The 20,208-nt window shown below is 43.7% G+C and overlaps 1 protein-coding gene and 1 long non-coding RNA gene across 6 annotated transcripts in view; one reads left to right on the forward strand and one right to left on the reverse strand.

Annotated features, from left to right (window-relative positions):
* Window positions 1-4,160: 4,160 nt before the first annotated feature.
* MCM3AP (minichromosome maintenance complex component 3 associated protein) overlaps window positions 4,161-20,208 on the reverse strand; it is a 41,346-nt gene continuing 25,298 nt past the window's right edge. For all 5 annotated transcript variants that reach the window (XM_020877036.2, XM_070466920.1, XM_070466921.1 and 2 more), the window contains 10 exons: window positions 20,019-20,153; window positions 17,063-17,216; window positions 12,744-13,002; window positions 12,431-12,528; window positions 11,240-11,630; window positions 9,912-10,169; window positions 9,349-9,478; window positions 7,039-7,245; window positions 5,341-5,491; window positions 4,161-4,448 (listed from right to left, as the gene is read on the reverse strand). In XM_020877036.2, the coding sequence (XP_020732695.2) occupies window positions 4,290-4,448; window positions 5,341-5,491; window positions 7,039-7,245; window positions 9,349-9,478; window positions 9,912-10,169; window positions 11,240-11,630; window positions 12,431-12,528; window positions 12,744-13,002; window positions 17,063-17,216; window positions 20,019-20,153 (1,942 nt within the window). In that variant the 3' untranslated portion in view covers window positions 4,161-4,289. The remainder of the gene's footprint in view (window positions 4,449-5,340; window positions 5,492-7,038; window positions 7,246-9,348; window positions 9,479-9,911; window positions 10,170-11,239; window positions 11,631-12,430; window positions 12,529-12,743; window positions 13,003-17,062; window positions 17,217-20,018; window positions 20,154-20,208) is intronic.
* LOC139034833 (uncharacterized) lies at window positions 13,001-20,122 on the forward strand. The gene is made up of 2 exons (XR_011487416.1): window positions 13,001-15,303; window positions 17,871-20,122. It is a non-coding gene; the product is annotated as an uncharacterized lncRNA (long non-coding RNA).

Raw genomic sequence — 20,208 nt, forward strand, 5'->3', positions numbered from 1 at the left:
ATTGGAGAGGAAGCACCAATAAACAAGAGAGGTCAACAAAATCAGAGAGGCCGGGAAAATAAGAAGGGGTAATAACTGACTTGGGCTTCCCTGGTGGCTCAGACAGTAAAGAATCTGGCTACAATGCAGGAGACCTGGGTTCGATCCCTGGGTTAGGAATTTTCCCTGGAAAAGGGAATGGCTACCCACTCCAGTATTCTTGCCTAGAGAATCCCATGGACTGAAGAGCCTAGCAGGTTACATGGGGGTCACAAAGAGTGGAACACAACTAAGTAACTACCACTTTCACTTTCAATAACTGACCTAGCAAGGAAGAGAAAGCTGAAACCCATGTGTGGAGGTAAAGTCTTTCAGGAAAAAAAACCATTTTTGCCAATGAACTGGAGGTGCAGAAATTAGAACTGGTGGGAAGTTTGAATAAGAAGCAATGTGACAATAGATCCTTTCTCCTACCTGGGTGGAAGCCTGCTGCAGTTGAGTCAGAGCAGGTGTGAACTCAGGCACAAGCATAGCTGAGGGTCACTGAAAGCAGGGTGTTGAACGAAAGTCTCCACTCATATGGGAGTGCCACTTTTCCCACTAGCCATATAACTTCAGGCAGTAGGAGGATTTCTCTGAAACAAATGGTGCTCCCACAAAAGACCTGCAAACATTGACAACTGGGACCCATTGGAAAAGCAGAGAAGCCTATTAGTTGGCATAGAGCTTCCAGCAAGATCCTCAGAGGTCCATCAACGAGCCAGACATTCAAGGAAGACCTCTATCATGAAAGGCAACAAAACACACAGAAAAAGGAAATTTTGAGAAGTGGAGATAATCAAAAATTGTGGAAGAAGACTTTGACAAAAACGTCCTCACAGAGATAGGATGTTGCACCCATGAAACAAGAATCATCTGTTGGACTTCCCTGGTGGTACAGTAAATAAGAATCCGCCTGTCAATGCATGGGATGCAGGGTCAATCCCTGGTCTGGGAAGATTCCACCAGTCACGGAGCAACTAATCCTGTGCTACTGAGTTGGTGTGCCCTAAAGCCTATGCTCTGCAACAAGGGAAACCACTGCAACATGAAGCTCATGCACTGCAACGAAGAGTAGCCCCCTGCTCACCTCAACTACTGCAGTCAAAAATAAATGAAGAAATTACAAAAAAATAACCATCTGACATATTCTAACCCTCCCTGCCTTATTTTTCTGTGCTTATCATCAATTAGCATTCCAAATGTTTTGAACATTTATCTTGTTTATTGCCTATCTCCCTACTAAAATATAAGCCCTCTGTGAGGGCTGAAATTTGTTTCATTTGTTGCTATATCTCCAGCACCTGGAGTAATGCCTGGCATATGGTAAATATTCCAAAATTATATACTAAATAAATGAGTGGATGAGCATGAGTCTCTAATAAGAAACATTAAGAAAAAAAATTCCATGGCTGATTCATGTCAATGTATGGCAAAAACCACTACAATATTATAAGTAATTAGCCTCCAACTAATAAAAATAAATGAAAAAAAAAACATTAAAAATTCTCAGAAAATTAAAAATATGGCAGTTTAAAAATTTTTTAACTTCTTAAAATTGAGGTATAGTTGATATACAATATTATATAAAGGTGTACAATATAGTGATTCATAATATGGCAGCAGTTTTAAAGTCACTAGAACAGAGATAGAGAAATTTTAGGATAGTAAGATAAAAAGATAAAGATATTAAAAAAATTAAAAAGAAATTTGAAGCATCAATACAGGTGGTCAAACATTTGAATAGTAGGACTTACTAAGGGAAGTAGTGGAGGGGAAGAATGCATTAAATAATTTCCAAAAATTCTCAGAATTGTGGAGAATTTTCTGGATTGAAAAAGTATGGGAGAATGTTTTCTGAAGAAGCCTGCAAAATCTCCCATCTCACATACTCTTCTACTATGTGGTCTTACCACTTATCCTCACTGAGAAATAGGACCTATGCCCCATTCCTTGAATCTATAACCAGTTGTCTGTAACCAGTAGAGATCTTGTACAGATTCCAAAGCTGGGCTTGCATTTTGTTCACTGGGACACTTGCACTTAAACCCCTGAGATGCCATGTGAGAAGTCCTGTCTGAGGCCACCTTGCTGTGAGGAAGCCAGGCCACATGGTGAGGTCACATATTCAACCTGAGGCTACTCAGATTGAAAAAGGGGCCCAGCTGAGCCCCTAGCCAATAGTGCAACATCACCTGCCAGCTATATGAGTGAGTTGTCTGGGACATCCAGCTTAGTCAAGACTTTGGATAACCACAGTCCCAGTCAATGCATGGAATACCTGACTTCAATTGCATGAGAGATCCCAAGAGAAAGCTGCCCAGCTTTAAGCTGCCCAAATTTAACCTATGGTTGGGGTAGTTTGTTACACAGCAAAAACTATTGGAAAGAACTACTATGTGCCCAGCACAATAAATTTGGCAGGGAATAGAGGAGAGAGACCAATACATCAACCATGTTGTTGAGAAATTTGAGACCACCAGGGATAGAGATAATCTTTAAAACTTTGAGCAACAACAAAACAAAAACATAGGGGAATGATTTCCAATGTAAAATTATATTTCCATTCAAATTATGAATCTAATATAAGGGCAGAATTAAAGACATTTTAGATATGCAAACTCAGAAGGCTCAAGATGAGCTCCATCAAAATGAGAAGGCAAACCAAGTCAGATATTATGACTCAGAATCCAGGAAATGTCCAATGTGTGGCACAAAGATGGGGGTTTCCCAAAGGGTCATTTCCAAAAGAAGATGGAAGTAGCATACTACCTGATGCACAGGAGTGTTGATAGAAGCTTTACATTTAGTGATGAGAGGTTTGAGTGAAGTAGAACCAGGAACACAGACAACCAAGCAAATGAAAAAACAAAGACAATTGACTCCGGGGACAACAGTTGTACCTAGTGGAAATGTAATCATAAACCAATACAGGGCTCAAGAGCAAACAGTATTAATACACCCATACTGAACTCTGAATGCAGATTTCAGCTATCTTAAACTATTTTGGGAGACTAGTGGCAGAGGAAATGTAGCATGGGTGTGTGGGTGATACTCATTGCAGAGAAGATAGTACAAGAGCTAACTCATTTTCTATTGTAGGAAATCAATAGATAATATCTAAAATCAAGATTAAGAAATAGCATTACTTAAGTCTTTATTGAAAACATGAAGTTAATCACTGAAGAAATTCCTAAGAGTCGATTAGTGTTTGTTCTAGGGGACACAAAATTTGGCTGGTAGATTTAGTTTTGGTAGGATGAGGAAGTTGTATTCCTACTGCTTCTCATTTCTCAGTGAGATAAGCAAGTCGTCATCTAGAAATGTACACTTGAAGAGAATGAGAAGATATGAAATAGTCTTCTCAGAGTCTAGGGGATGTGGGATATGGTAGGGAGATGCTGAGTGCCAATTAAAAACTGATGATCAAAAAAAAAAAAAAAGACTGATGATCATACTCAACATCACCAAGTCTCTTAATACCCCTTTCTGTGTATGTCTCAAATGTGTCCCTTCTCTCCACACCAACTGCTCGCAGGCTCATCTTTCACCTGGACACCTGCAGCACCCCCCTTTCGAAATTCACGGCTTGTCTTCCTAATGTTCCCCACAGGCAATTTTTAAAACAAAAGTGACCTAGTCACTTCTCTGCCTAATATCCTCCAACAGCTGATTCCCACAGAACTCACAGTAAAGCAGCAAGAGTCGCTGTGACCTGGCCTGTCTTCTCACTTGGCAATACTACCAAACTGGCACCTCCAGGTTTTCATCATATCCTCTCAGGTACACTCCTCTCAGGAATTCTGCTCTCTCCTCCACCCAGTCCCCTGTGTCCCTTTGCTCCCAATCCAGACACATGCTCTATGCCTCAAAGAGATATGGACATATACTGTTGGCTCAGTACATCTGTTGTCTCTCTGAGGTATGAGCTGGTGGGGTCCCTGCAGCTTATTCATCTCTGCATGACTGATTTTGGCACATCAGGGACTACAACTTTTGCTGAGAAATGAATGATCACTGTTACACATGGAAATGTAACAGCAAGGGTTGGTGGGTGACAGAAGAGATTATGAAAACAGATAAAGAGTATCAAAAACATTACACAAGAGGAAACAGACTTTCATTGCAAAAACTGAGGAAGATTTCATTAGATATTCCAAAGGTTTATTTGCATGATTAATAATCACATTTCCAACATGCATCAAGCATCTGAGAATAACATTATTTTGAGTAAAATAAAATCTTCTGGACCCTCTCTCAGTTCCAGCAGCTCAAATGTTCACCATGTCCAACACTGCAGAGAGATGGAGCTCAGAGGCAATGTCCTCCTCCCTTGAACTCTGGATCAGCCTTTCTAGGTGCTTCAGCCGTTCAGTCAGAGATGTGCCTGTTGCCTCTGACAGCTGCAGCTGCCTCCCTGTCCTTTCATTCTATTTGAACAAATAAAGAAACTAAAAGTAGTTTTGGTATACCCAAAAGCCAAGATATATTCTCTTTAAAGCCACTAGATCTAGCTCACGTTAGAAACCTCTCCTGGGGGCTGCTGGGCTCAACAAACTCCTCTCTTGGCATCTATCATACATCCTTCCAGCCCCTCCCAACACACACACACATTTAGCTGGTATCATCTGCACATGGAATGTTTTCTCTCCTGATTCTACCATGAACAACTTCTAGTAATTTTTATTATTAAATATCATTGTCAAGAACGAGGAACTATTCCATTATATATAACTGCTAAAGCAGACTCTCATATTTGAATATTTAGTTTCTACTTTTATATATTATAATTAACACTACAGTGAACAAAAATACATTAATTTTTGTCATATACAGTAATTTCTTTAGGGCAGAATTGCTAAGTTAATCAGTACAAATATTTTTAAGGTATCTGCCAAACAAATAACTGGAAACAGTATGTCATCTTACACTGTTGGGTGAAGCCCTGGACTTCTGTGAGCATGCCTTCCTCATTCATTAATTCTCCTCATGGAAAGTCAATCCCAGAAAGGGGGGTCTGGGTGATGCCAAAGCTTGGATGGTATGTGCTCCATGAACCAAGCCACTGTTGTCAACTTGACTATTCTCAACATTCTACTGCATGTCAGCATGTGGTTATGGGTTTTGTTCAATTCTTAAGCACATTTCAATTCCATTCTTCACCCATTTCATAAGCAAACATTCAGAATTAGCTAGGCCACTGTAACACTGACAGATAAGTGTAAGAAAAGTTCTAATTTAAGCTAATAAAGAGACCTTGCTTTTTCCCCATTCTCTCAGTCGTTAAGTCTAATACAAAAGCCAAATGTATTTTCTTCTCACCTGAGGGCTAGCAGTCATAGATGTTTTCATCATAGGTTCAATAGTCTGAGGCAGAGACACCAGATTCTGAGGAAGGTAGAGGGGAAGGGACATTGAATCTCTAAGTGCTCCTGAGTCCTCCGACAACCACTGCTGAAGCTGATCTTCAAACCTGAAACATTTGTGCATTAGGGAGAAAAAAATTATCTATTAGGGAGAAAAAAATTATCTATTAGGAAGAAAAAAATTATTAGGACGATAAAAACTATCACTCACTTTTCTCCTATGTATGCTTTAAATTTTTTAAAGTTTTGCTTTTTACTAAGGGTGGAATTAAGTTATAACATCAACTGAGAAGCAGAAAAATATAACAGGTTACTATCTTCTCTTTAATTTATAAACATGATTTCTATTTAATGAAAAAGGTGGCATTTATCCAAAACAACTGGTTTTTTTTTAACATTATTTGTAATTGTCTCATTTGGTCTATCTTCTTTGACTTATTTTACTATTATGTGTCTATAATTAATTAGTATTTCTTTGGATTATCCAAATGTATGAATTGCTGCTTATAGTTTAAGATTAACCCAAAGTAACATCCCACTGCCACCTAACACACTCCAGAGCTGTCCACTCTATATACTTAGCCTTTTTAAGAAAAACAATGAGATCCAAACTGCTTAAATGATACATATCTAGAAAAACCTACTTTTAGAATTGTAACACGTTCATTCACTCTCCTAACACATTCTATCAAGCTTCCACCAAACACTAGGCACCATTCTGGGTACTAAATATACAGGACTGAGACAGAGCAGAAAGCCTTAAGTGAGGGGAGACAGACATGGGAGACATCTGAAGGCTAGAAAGACAAAGCAGAGACATGGGCACAGGGAAGACTGGTGAGATGGGTAAAGAGGTCCTTGCTGAGTAGATATGAGCAGAGACTAGAAGTGAGTACAAGGTGAGCCAAAGCAATGTTGGGGGGCAGGGGAAGGGAAGGGCTGAAGAAGACTGGGAAAGAGGACTGGAAAAGTGAGAATCACAGTTTTTGAGGAATTCATGTCCGAGGGGAACAGAGACACAGAAGTGGTGACTAGAGAGGGAAACGGAACCATGACAGGGAAAAATGGCAGCACGTTTTCACATTTGTACACTGACAGGAGAGTGAAGGACTCTCACTGGATGAGTGTCCTTGAGTGGGTGGGAAATCAGAGTCCAACCAAAGGGAGGGGCTGACCTTGCCTCCAGGACAGAAGCTGCTGGAGGGAACAGTGCAAGAGGCAAGAGGACAACAATGCAAACTCCTATCTTGCAGGTTCTTTCTTGGTAAAATCATAAACAAGGGTAGCGGGGGAGGCAGAGGAGGGTCTGCTCCAGTTACTGCCCACCTGCAGTGTGGGGATGCATCCACATCCTCAGTCAGGCTGGCCAGACAGACAGAGCAGGTGCCGGCCACGCGCCGCAGAGGCTTATTAGCCAACCACAGTCAGTTCCCAGTAGGAAACTCAAGACCTTCAGTGATAAACAATCAAGGAAACTGATTTCAAGTAATAAAGCAGTTTAAGGCACACTATTAAGGGCACAGCCTCTGTCCTCAAAGAGCTCACACGTCAAACGTCTGACTTGCCTCCTTTTTCAGTCTCATCATTGAGATCCTTGCTAACCCAGCAAGAAGAGGCCTAAAGGACACAAGGAACCCCAGGGAGCAGGCCTCACCTCTTGCTCTCCTCTTTCTCCAGCAGCAGGCTGCTAGACAGACACTGGGCCAGGAGCTCCTGGGCAGAGGCTCCGTGCATCAGATCCTCCGAACTGGGAATCCGTCCCTCCTGGCCACGCTCCACACCTCTCTTCCCTTTGAGGTGCACGTGAAGTAATGGAGTAGGAAGCTTGTTTCCGGAAGGATGAAAAGATCTTATCCCCAAACTGTAAGTACATGTTTTGAAATGCTTACAGTCAACAAAGAGAGGGAGGAAAGGGTTCCTCTGGCATCAGGTAGAGTGGGGGTGCTTTGGGGTCGGGCACGGGTGCCAAGGGCAAGCAGCCTCTGTCTTGCAGGAACTTCCCCTCTCCTGAGCAGCTGGGCTCCCAAAGCTTCTCTACTGTAAGTTTTGCTTCCCATTCCAGGGTCAGCAGCAGATTCTGTTTTCCCCTAATTTTGGCAAGGTTCTTACTTTTGCATTTAGCTCCTAAATCCATCTGAGATTTTTTTTTCTTTTTTTTCGCTGTGACTCAAGGCCTGTGGGATCCTAGTTTCCCAATTAGGGATTGAACCCACGACTGTAGGCAGTGAAAGTGCTGAGTCCTAACTGCTGGAATGCCAGGGAATTTCCCTGGAAGTAATGATTACAGCAGCGGGAAATGAGGGTCAAATGCTTTTTCTAAACAGATGCCAGTGTCTGTCCTCTCCTCATTAATTTCCCTCATTTGGCATGGTATTTTTATCCCATATGGTTCTGTTCTTGCATTTTTTCCATTGTGATCCATTTGTCTACTATGACTTTATTTTGTTTTGGTATCAGGTAGAGCAGACCTTCCTTGTTATTCAAAATTTTCTCAGCAATTGCTACTAATTTTCTCATTCTGATGAATTTTAGAATTAACTTGTCAAGACCAGGGATAAACATCCTTTTGGGCTTTTGATTAGAAACGCCCTGGACATGGGCAAACCTATGACTGATTCATGTTGCTGTTTGGTAGAAACCAACACAATACTGTAAAGCAATCATCCTTCAATTAAAAAGAAATTTTTAAAAAAGAAATGCCCCGACTTTACAGTTTCAGAACTGACATCTTTATAGCATTTCATCCTCCAGTTAACAAGGCATTTATTTAAGATTTTCTTTGCATCTTCAGGGCCCTGAGAATCACCTTCATAAGGGTTTAGCACCTCTCCTGGCCAGTTTGTGTCCATACAGTCTAGATTTGTTGCCATTGTGAATGAGAATTTTTGTAGGTTGTAGGTTGATCTGTCTGATCACCTTGCTAAATACTGAATGGTTCTAATAGTGTGACTGTTTATGATCTTGAACTGACAATTTTACCCTCTGGAAATGACAGTTCCTCCTCTCTTTCAATATTTATGCCACCGTGTCTGTGTGCTAAACTGGGCAGGGTCTCCAGGAGAACAGTAAACAACAGTGATGTCAGGTGCAGTTCAAGGCTGGTTCTAACTTCAGTGTTTCTCATGTTTTACCAAGAAGCAGAGAGGCTTTGGGCTAGTTTTACGGTAGGTAGCCATATCAGGCTAAGGAATTTTATCCAAGTTTAGTAAGGAATTTTATCGGGAATGGGTATACATTTTTTTCTTGGGGAGGGGAAGAAGGAATGGCTATAAATGTTAAGGAAAGCATTTCAACACCTAGTGAAATGATCACTTATTTTTCTGTAATGGCAGCAAACTACATAATAGATTTCTATTGTTCATATTGTTTAGCATGGTATAAAGTGAGCTTGTGAGTTTTTTATACACTACAAAACTACAAGTGCTAACATTTTACTTAGTATTTTTGGACCAGGTTTGTAACTGAGATCAGAGGTCAGCCTTCTTTGTCTGTACTCTCCTGGCTATGTTATGACTTCAGGGTCAGGTTCGTCCAGTAAATAAAACAAGATGCTTGCTTTTCTCTGCTCTACAACAGTTTCTACTACATGGGAATGATCTGCCCCCCATTATTTGTTGGAATCTTCCCACAATGGGCTGGATTTCGTGTATGTGTCCAAAGTTGCTTCAGTTCTGTCTGACTCTCTGCATCCCTATGTACTGTAGCCTGCCAGACTCCTCTGTCCATGGGATCCTCCAGGCAAGAATACTGGTGTGGGTTGCCATGCCCTCTTCCAGGGGATCCTTCCCCACCCAGAGAACTTGCATCTCTTAAGTCTTCTGCATTGGCAGATGGGTTCTTTACCACCAGAGTCACCTAGATTTCGTGTATAGGATGTGAATTTCTGCAGTATACTCTGGAAGAGAATACAGTTTACTCTCTTGGCTGAGGGATGACAGAAACATACACTGAACACAGATCTCACCGGCCCTGACTCAACTGTAGCTCCTTCTGCGTCTGCATTCTGGCTTGTTCCCACAACAAAGGAACGTCGTATTTTTTCAAATGGTTTTTAAAAAAATACACGCATATCTGACCATCTTCACTCAATGCCTCTGAGAAAACAATACAAAAATAAGAAAAGATTATCAAGAGAGCAACAGGTGACCACCTGATGATGTTTGCTTAAATTTACCAACTTAAGGATAAGCCCTTCTGATTAACTGAAGTCACACAATCATGTGACTTCCATGCTTGAGCTAAATATGTTCCAGGTGTCCATAGTTCATTCAAGGTCCAGAGAGGCTCATGTCCAGACCTCTATGCCCAGTATGACTACTCAGAGAGGTCCCTCTAAAGCCAGACTCAGGGGCCCATTTCAGAGAGATGAGTGCAGGCTCTACCGAACCTTCTCAGCTCTTCCCAAAGTCATCTGGAAGTCCGGACCCACAGGAAAGACACAAACATCAAGTAGACATCTTTCTTCGCTGAAACTGGACCAGGAAAGTCTCCTGAGGAGCCAGCCACTCAGCACCGAACACTAAGTACCTGATGTGACAGGAAGCCTTGGGGGTGTCCAGTCCCTTAGCTTGTGGTTGATGCACAAGGCGATGACGTCATCCCACGGGATCTCAGCAACTGAGGGCCCAGACCCCTGTCCTGGGGAGGGGCGCCTGCTCTTCCACCTGCTGTATGTGGTGCAGAGCAGGCTCTCCACCTGTGACTGCAGGACAGGCTGCGTCTGGCGAGAGCTGGGAATCTGGGAGGCATACTGGATGACCATGGAACACACAGGGAGCCAGGGAGCTGGAGAGAAAGCACCAAGGAGTTACAGGGTTTGGTGGAAATCTACATGAAATGTTCTTCACTCTGTATTTTTTTCCTAGAAGGCAACTATGTAGCTGAGAAGTCAGTCTTCAACTCTGAGTACAACAGAACCATAGTTGTTAAAGAAAGTACATTTCCCTCCCTGTGTCCAGGTAAAGGATGCAGTTACCCAGGCCACAGTTCACAACAAAGGGTCCATACCAGGGGGGCTGACTGCATAGGTCTGTGGATGCACACAGGAATTTGTATTTGACCAAGCACTCAAGGAGATCTGGTCCCAGAGGCGTGGGCTTCTCTCAGGGAGGCCCAACCTAACTCACCACAGAGGATTTACGCAGTGAAGTTTGTTTCCCTTTGGGTTCCTTCAGTAGCAAACATCTGTTAGACCTATTGGAGATCACACCTCAAATTTTAGAAGGATGCCTGAGGCCTCTGCTTTACATGATCCAGAGGAGAATGGCTCTACCAAGACCACATGAGCACAAACAGCCTCCTTCCCTCCTAACAGCATCAGCAAGGGAAGGGACAGCTCCTTGCAGCACAGCAGCCCACAGTATCTGTGTCAGAACAGCCCAGAAGCCTCACTTGGGCACAGCCAGAGCCACAGAATGAGCTTCTCTAACAGAAAAGGAACCTTGGTGTTACAACAGCACTGAACGCCACGGCCCAAGCAGAGCCAATAGCGTGGAGACAGGACTGCACTGTCTCCATGCCTTTAGCTTCCAAAGGCCATGGTGCAGGTAAGATGGGACCTGCTATTAACTGAGAAACCCTAGGCCTGGACTCAGCACTCCTCCTGAAACCTCCGTCCTGGGGCTGAGCAGACACCCACAGACCACTCAGCTGGTGGTAGAAGGCCAACAGCTCCTGCTCCAGAAAACCCAGATTGTCCTGACATCTGAACTCAAAGGCAAGTGCGGGTGGAAGCCATGGGAGTCCAGGGTGCACAGTGGCACCCAACACCTGCTAGTGTCCCGACAGCAAAAAGGATCTGGGGAATGCACCCCCCACACTCCTTCCCAGCCAGTCCCCTCAGCACCAGTACGCACCCCCTGGAGGTGGAAGATCCATCTGTGGGAGCTGGAAGCCAAGGATGGCTTGCTTCAGCCAGGCCAGGTGCTCCGGGGCGTTCCAGTGAAGGTGAGGAAGCAGCCGGCTGCCCCCTACCTCAGCAAATTCGGTGACAGGCCAGGACAGGTCGCTGAGCTGCTCGGAGGACACTACAGAGGCCAGGAAGCTCAACACGCTGTTGAACAGCTCAATGATGGCACTTGGCTCCTGTGAGGCCAGGCCGCCCAGCCTCCGCTCTCTTCTGTCATAGAAAAACCGGCTGCTAAACTCCCGGCTAACCCCATCTTCCACGTACTGAATGAGGGTCTGGCAGCAGAGGTCAAGGGAACAGGGGCAGTGGGAGACCAGCCACTGCACAGCCTGCGAAACCTGAGAAGCAAAGACAGTGGGGAGAGATCGGGTTCAGCAATCTACGCTGTTTTTCAAGAGGAGGCTCCTGAAGGCGCCCCTCCCACAGCTGCCACAGCAGGTGCCACCGGAACAGCAGCTTCTCACCATGCCAGAGGGGAGCAGAAGCTTCCATTGTAGCTGAGTCTGGTCTCCCTGGAGACCAACACAGCAGGGACCCCAAGAAGGGCTCCCATTCCCATCACTCCTGCCACCCAGAAGGGCTAGAAGCCCAAGGGAAGCAGCATGCACATCCTCTCCACCTCACACTGAAGAGAACACTACATCTTCAGTTATCAGAGGACTAACAGCTTCGCTTCATGCCTGGATGCTTTCACATCCTGTAGTCATCTTTATCTTTCTTCCTGTAGTTATTTTTAAGTCCCGACACTTCTTTCCCTAAATGTAATTGTCAGCACAGAATTTTTAAGGAAACTCTGATAACGTTATTTCTTCATACTCCAAGGACAACCACCCTACGGAAATAATCATACAAATGACCCTCAGATACAAGACATTCACTGTCATTCACCTTCACTGTCACAGTTTAAATCTGTAACAACAAAACCTCTGAAAAAATTTACAGAATTTAATTTGTTGCCAATAGCAGGACTATGAGCAAAATTTATCTTTTATTTTGATATCTGCTTATAATTCTAGAAAGTTTCCTGTCAAAATGTAAAATTAAAATGCAAAATGTAATACACACTAAATTCAAGATAAGAGTGAAAGGGAAAAAACTAAAACATCTTGTCAGACCTTTAAAAACGATGAAACCTTACCTTAGTTGTGCCTTTTAAGTCACTAATGGAATCAGGGATCTCAATAACAGTATAATCTGAAATCAGCTTAGCTGAAACCAAATCCTGGAGCATCAGACCTTTAAGACAGACAGACACCAGTCAGCTATCTCCTGGTGGAGATCTGCACACGAGCTGAGGCGTCTCACTGCCCTGACCCCTAGAGCCCCGTGCCCAGGCACTGCAGCGGCTGTTGTCACATGTGGCAGCACCACACCGCCAGCACTTTCTCAGACCCCAGGCTCTACCCACTTATTAAACATGCCAGCTCAGAAGTGGAACTACATTCACAAACCCTCTTCCACGTCCTTCTCCACGGCGTCCCCTCCAGGGCTGGGCGCAAGAACCACCAGTGGAAGCGCAGGCTGGAAGGGCTTGGCCTGCAGGAGCTGCTTGATCTGCAGCAGTGCCGACAGCCAGTACACGTCCTCCTCCGCCATGTCCTCACTCTTCACTTTGGGAGGAAGCAGCAGCATGAGCCCACTGGCTCCCAGGAGCTCCTTCTGTGTCTCCACGGCATCGAGGGCACCGTCACTAAGAGCACCGTGGGCCACCTGGAACGGCACCCAGACCATCAAGATGGACGCACCGGCGGACAGATCAACAGTGAGCGTCAGCCCCAGAGAGAGCACAGCCAATCGCTCACTGCACTCCAGGTCGGCCTCCTTCTGTGAGGCCAAGAACTAGTACAAGAAACTGGGGAAACGATGAACCCAGCCTCTGGTGAGAACTGTGTTTGAGCAGTTTAATCTTAACAGTTATCTCAAACAGGTGTCAAAACAAATAAGCCTTTACTGACAAAAAAAGGAAAGGCAAGCAGCAGCAGAAAAGGGATCCCTACCCATTTCTAAAAGGCAGTGCAGAGACGGGGAAAGGAACCAGAGGATGCCACGCCGAAGGCTGCAGACACAGTGAGCAGGGACCAGGCTGTCTGGGCCTGCAAAAGCCCTGGGAGCCCAGGCCCATGGCACCAGAGCCAGGCCAGGGCTCCAGGCCAGGAGGACAAGTCACCCACGACACAGTGGCCCACAGGTCGTCCACCCCCCTGCCTCTAAGCACAAGCCGTCCCCCTGCCCTGGGCCAGCATCCTGTCCTGAGGATCCCAACATAGGGGCATTGCAGGCACAGAGGAGGGGACCTGGCGGGGCACCCCCTACCTTACCCCGAGAGCACCAGCAGCTGCACAAGGAGGAGACACGATGAGTCCTTTCCAGGGAAGCCAAACAACCTAAGGAATCGATCCCCAGATCTCCCCAAAAAAGGTTGGCTTGCCATTTCAGTTACCCTCCACCCCACCCCAAACACAGGCCTATGACCAGCCTTTTAGGGCCTCACTCAGGTATAGGCAGGCTCAGATAAGGTGTCTGAGGAGAGCCTTCAACATAAGAGAAAAACTAGAGTAACAGAATAGAAACCCTAAGAAAATGGATACCACATGGAACGGAAGAAAACTTAGGCAAAAACCCTAATTTCCTCTGAAGATGCATCCAGAAATAGTCATAAGATGATACGAGAAAGTAAAGTAAGGGTAAAAAAAAGGAAATCAATAATACAATATGTTATTAAAAACTCAAAGACATCTCCTAGAAAATAATATTAAAAAGAGGAAGAATAAAAGAGAAGGAAAGCAGATGTCATCAAGATGCAAAAACATCAGTCTCCAGCCCACAAGGACGCACCAAGGGTCCCATCAAAGACCTTCCCAGATGATGAGGGAAGGAAGTGGGCACCTAAGTCCCAGGGCAAAAAGAGCAGGCTTCCCAAGTGAAACAAGGCCAGGCCAGAGAAAGGAATGGGAACGGTTTCAGAAATATCAACAGCAATGCTGGATGGTCAGTGACCATGGAATAAAACTAGAGGGAAAGTAACTTTCATCCTATAATTCTACATACCAAGCTAAACTATGAAGCAAATGTGATGGTAAACACATTTTTAGAAAGTCTAGAGCTCCGAAAATTCTCCTCCCATTGCATTCTTCCTTTGGAAGAAAATGGAAAACGTGCTCCATTCAAACAAGACACTAAACCAAGAAAAAATTTTGCTGCTGCTGCTGCCAATGGCAGCACTGAGTGCTGGATTCTGTATAACACGAGTCACCTCATGGGCCCCCATGCATGGTGCCAGCACCATCTCAGGCAAGAGTATACCAACCCACAGTCAGCACCTGGGACGAGGACCAAGGTCAGAGTTACAGGTGGAGGAGCAGGACTGCATTCCTGGTGTGGAGGCCCCAGAGGCAGCCACACCCTGGGACACGTTTCCAGCCCAAACGGGAGCAGCAGAACGGCACCCTCTTAAGTAAGATAATGTAGCAAATACTATGTGCAGAAAAAATTAATGTAGTCACAGAACATTTGCTGGTTCTGGAGCACACACATGTGACCTCAATTTCTGAGATATTATAAAGTGACCACATAACCACCAGGAAGATGGGGAAGGCTGAGAGCAAGCAGGGTGTTAAGAGTTCATGCCTCACCTAGCGGGTGAGTGCACAGCCCCAAGATAGCCCCCATAAGCCCACCTCCTAGTGCTAATGCCGCGGCACCATTGCCTGCCCTGAGGATGGGCTGAGCCTAGTGACATGCTTCTAACAGAGTCAGATAAACATGATGGGAAGCCAACATGAAGGTTAGCTTAAAGAGATGATGCCAGCTTACTCAGCTCACGGGAGCTGGCTGATGCCCTATTGTGAGTTGCCTCATGTAGGCCCACGGGCATGGCCTACAAGGAAGTGAATCCTGCCAACAACCATGAAAAGTGGGCTTTCAGAAAGACCAGAGCCCTGACTTCTACCTGCTGAGAAATCATGCCCCAGAGGATCTAAGCCACACCTGGACTTCTACCACACAGAAACTGTGAGTAACAAACATTGGTTATTAACACATTGGTTATATGCCACATTTGGTTTGTGTTTTTAGTTTGTTTGTTTTGGTTGAGCCACGTGGCATGCAAGGTCTTAGTTCCACAACCAGGGATCAAACCCAGGCCCCCTGCAGTGGAAACACAGAGTCCTATACACTGGGCCACCAGGGAATTTCCAAAGCTGCCATATTTGGAGGTAACATGTTATATAATAATAGATAAAATACACCTATTTTAATAGTAAGTCAGCAGAGAAGATCTAAAGTGGATAAATAGAGAAAGAGCAGTATAATTACATGATGTGGAAACATGACAGAAACCAAATCTTGGAGAGAGGGGCTAGGAGATGGGGCAGGGGCTGCAATTTATCATCATAAATCATGCCATGCTATCTGACTCTTTAACTACATGCAAGTATTACTTTGACTTAAATCTTAAGACTAAAGGCAAGAAAAGCAAACTAATTGTCCAGTAGGTGAAGGATGACTTTATCATCCTAGGAAAAGGGGAAGCACATGTCCCAGGATGTTTCTGTTACCTCTGAATGGTGAAAACATAGATGGCTCTTACCATCTTTGTATTTCCTCTATATTTCCTTATATTTTTAAAGTTTTATATATGTATTACTTTCACATTTAAGACAAATATTAAACAGTATTAAGATGGAAAGAAACAAACAAAAATCCTATAGTCAAACTACAATTTGAAGCAGTTCCAAGGACAGAAGGAACACGGACTAGAGTGCCACATGCAAATGTCCAGGGTGTGCCATGAAGGAGACTGTCAGGAAGAGGAGAAGCCTGGAGTGAGGCCTTAGGGTCAGGACATGGTGAGGAGGGCAACTTTCACCAGGCCCTGCTCTGAGCATGCAGCCAGTCATGAATCCCACATTGTGGACTGCAAGAGACCCAGGTCAGAGTGCTGGCCAGAGCAGCAGCTACCAACGCCAGGTCTGCTCAACACTGAAGCCCACACTTCCTGCTTTGCACTGCTATTTTCTAAGTAAATAAAATATGCATCTGGTTTTATTTCTGAACACACATAGTAAAACCTAAAATTCATTACTGCAGGTTTGAATCTAATGAGAAAACAGGTTTTCATTAAATAAGACTCTCTGTAGGAACCAATTAAGCTCAGTATTGTACAAACACCTATAATGAACAAAGACTAGAACTTATAATCAAAAGCTGAGGACAACTTGAATGTAAAATAAAAACAACTAACCTGAAATGCCTAACATTGAACCTATATGAAAACTGCGTATGACTAAAAACCATTAGTCTTCTGGTAGGACTTGATCTATCAGGAAGCTATTTAAACAAAGATGTCAGCAGTTGGCAGACCCTGTGAAATGCAACAGACACTGCATTTCTGTGTAATCATCTGTCATAACCCTCTTGGGTTAATTACCAGAGGTCCATGGAGTTCACGGCTTCTGAACTGTGTGCAGAACACATAGGGAAATACAGATACCTTTTACGATGGTTCTAGTTTTCACCAATTTCTCAAAGAGAGGTCTGTGAACCAAGAGAAGACTTACTGCATCCTGAGAATCTAGCTTGATCTCTCACACCAAGGCGGGGGTACATGGGTCATCAAGGCGCAAGGAAGAACAGATACAACACTTGCTTCTGAGCCTCCCATTTTGATTCAGAGCCACTTCAGGGGAGTTATAATGATTCCCATGATGTCTGGGAGTGAGTATAAATAAGAAAGTTATAGAAGTAAATACACTAAGTGATTGTCACTCACCTTGATGCACACACTGACAGAAATTGTCTGATCCCCTTTGCTGCTGAGAGTGTTAAAGAGAGTGAGTGTCTGAATCCCACCAATATCAAGGTATATGTCATCCACTGAGCCATCACCTCCCATGAACTTGACTTTTAACCAATGTGATAGAATTCTGTGAATGAAAGAAAATAACACTTGAAGGAGAGTCTAATTCTAAATGTGAATCACAAAGAGAAATATCACACAGAGATCCACAAACATCAAACCTTACTATGAAATTGATCTGAACAAAGCAGACTGTGATTTTTAAAAGGAGTTAGGAACTCAACTGGGTTATATATTTGGGTAGGAGGAGAGAGCACTCATTCTAATGTGATGTATCATTCTGAAGCCCTAAGAAGCTGAACAATCGAAAAGGTCCTTAGAGTTTACCATACAACCCAGCAATTCCACTCCTAAGTTTAAACCCAAGAGAACTACAAACATATGTCCACACAAACACCTATACATCAACGTTCACAAAGCATTATTCATAATAACCAGAAAGTGGAAACAAGGAACAGAGAAATAAAATATGGTATATTCATGCAATCAAATATTATTTAGCCACAAAATGAAGGACTAATACATGCTACAGCATAAATGAACCTAGAAAACATTATGCTAAGTGCAAGATGACAGTCATAGAGGACAACATATATTCCAGTTCTGTTTGTATGAAATGTCCAGAACAGGCAAATTTGCAGAGACAGAAAACAGATGAGTGGTTGCTAGGGGCTGCAGGTAAGGAGTGATGGACTGCTAATGGGCATGTGTTTCTTTTCAGGAGAAAAAATGTTCTCCAGCCCTGGGGTATGTCGTAGGGTTAATGGCGAACTCCAAGAGTGTTTAAGCCAAGGGGGACCTTCCCAGCCTGCTGCTGCCAGTGCCCCCATCCCTGCGGTGAGCCCCTGCCAACCCACACCTCCACAGGAGGCCCCCCAAAACTAGCAGGAGAGGATGAGCACACATCTTTCTACTGCACCATCTTGAACCAGAAGTCCAAAGAAACATTTTTAAATCCTAAAATTTTTATGGAATCACAGAAGACCACCAAATAGGCAAAAGAAGGTTGGAAGCGTCACACGTCCTGATTTCAAATTGCATTACAAAACTATAGTAACTAAAACTGTATGGTACTGGCATAAAATAGAGCCACACAGACTAACAGAACAGAAGTGAGAGCCTGGAAATAAAACCCTACATATATGGTCTTCTAATATTTAACAACAGAGCCCAGAATATACAATTGAAAAAGAATAATCTCTTTAAAAAATGGTGCTAGCAAAACTGAATAATAAAAAGAACAAAATTGGACCCCTATCCTGCACAAATAAAAGTTATCTTGAAATGGATAAAAGACTTAAATGTAAGAACTAAAATCATAAAACTGCTAGAATAAAATAGGAAAAACCTCCCCAACACTGGTACTGTCAATGATTTCTTCGGATGTGAGCCCCAAAACACAAGGAACAAAAGTAAAAATAAACTAGGACAATATCAAACTACAAAGCTTCTTTGCTGTAAAAGAAACAAAAGGAGTAGGCAACTAATGAAATAAAAGAAAATATTTTCAAACCCTATATCTAATAATGAGTTAATATTCTAAATATATATGGAACTCCTATAACTCAATAGCAAAACACAAATGATCCAATTAGAAAATAAGTAGAAGATCTGAATAGACATTTTCTTTAAAAAAGACATGTGTGCTGTGCTGTGACGTCTGACTCTTTGCAACCCCATGGACTGTAGCCTGCTGGGCTCCTCTGTCCATAGGGATTCTCCAGGCAAGAACACTGGAGTGGGTTGCCATTTTCTCCTCCAGGGGATCTTCCTGATCCAGGGATCAAACCCAGGTCTCCCACATTGCAGAAGCATTCTTTACCATCTGAGCCAGCAGGGAAGCCCATGCAAATAGCCAAAATGTGCATGAAAAGATGCTCAACGTGGCTAACCATTAGGGAAGTCAAAATTAAATCACAAAGAGAGATCACCTTACATTACTCTGGCTATTATGAAAAAGGAAGGCTATTAGAGAAAGAAATGGCAACCCACTCCAGTATTCCGGCCTGGAAAATTCCATGGACAGAGGAGACTGGTGGCCTATAATCCATGGGGTTGCGAAGAGTCAGGCACAATTGAGCAACTAACACGATTATAAAAAAGACAAACAATGTTGCTGAGGATGCGTAGAAAAGTAAACCTCTGTGAACCATTGATGAAAATATATATAAATTGGTACAGCCACTATGTGAAATAGTATGAAGTTCCTGATAAAATTAAAACTATCATCTGAAAAAAAAAATGTTCTGCAATTAGATAGTTGTTGGTTATACAACTCTGTGAATATACTAAAACCAGTGAAATGTACACTTTAAATGGGAGAAATTTATGATATGCAAATTACATTTTAAAAAGCTATTAAAAGAGAAAAGTAATATGTTCTGTAGTTGCTTTAAAAGTATGGTTTCTAGAAGCAATTTGGTTACAGGAAATAATGCCATGTCAACTTTCTGGATTTCTTTTTAAAACTGCCAAGTTTATTTCCCTAAGGAAAAAAATGGAACTACAGCAAACAAACTATATTGTCTTCCCCAAGAGTCTAAAATTAAATGGGCTGTAATAATATACCTCAGCACAGCTTTAAGTCACAATCAAGTCTTAAGATACTTTTGGACAAAGACCATTGATAACTGTACAAGATTAAAATGTGAATGACCTAAAGTGTCAACTCAAATCACACACAAAACAGCCTACAAAGCTAAGTAAGCATCGAAATGAAAGCAGGCATCAGGGTCCCGGGCAGAAGAGGAGCACTCAGGGCTGACAACCAGCCACGCTGGCGCACACCCAGCTGCCGAGGCTCAGCCAGGACTCGCTCCTCTCCTGCCCCTCACTCAGCCCCAGCCCCACAGAGGGAACCCTCCCTTACCTGCCGGGGCTCCCTGGGGACTGTTCTTCTCCATCAGGCAACACCAGCACCAGCTTCCAAAACACTCGCTCCTGCCGCCTGGGGAGGTGCTCAGCCACGAGGGACGGCAGGTCCAGGGGTGCCCATGCTGCGTCACTGGAAGGGACAGAGCGCCACAGCTGAGTCACCTGCAGGCCCTCAGCAGGAGCAG

Source organism: Odocoileus virginianus, chromosome 4, assembly GCF_023699985.2.
Source record: "Odocoileus virginianus isolate 20LAN1187 ecotype Illinois chromosome 4, Ovbor_1.2, whole genome shotgun sequence".
Taxonomy (NCBI): Eukaryota; Metazoa; Chordata; class Mammalia; order Artiodactyla; family Cervidae; genus Odocoileus; species Odocoileus virginianus.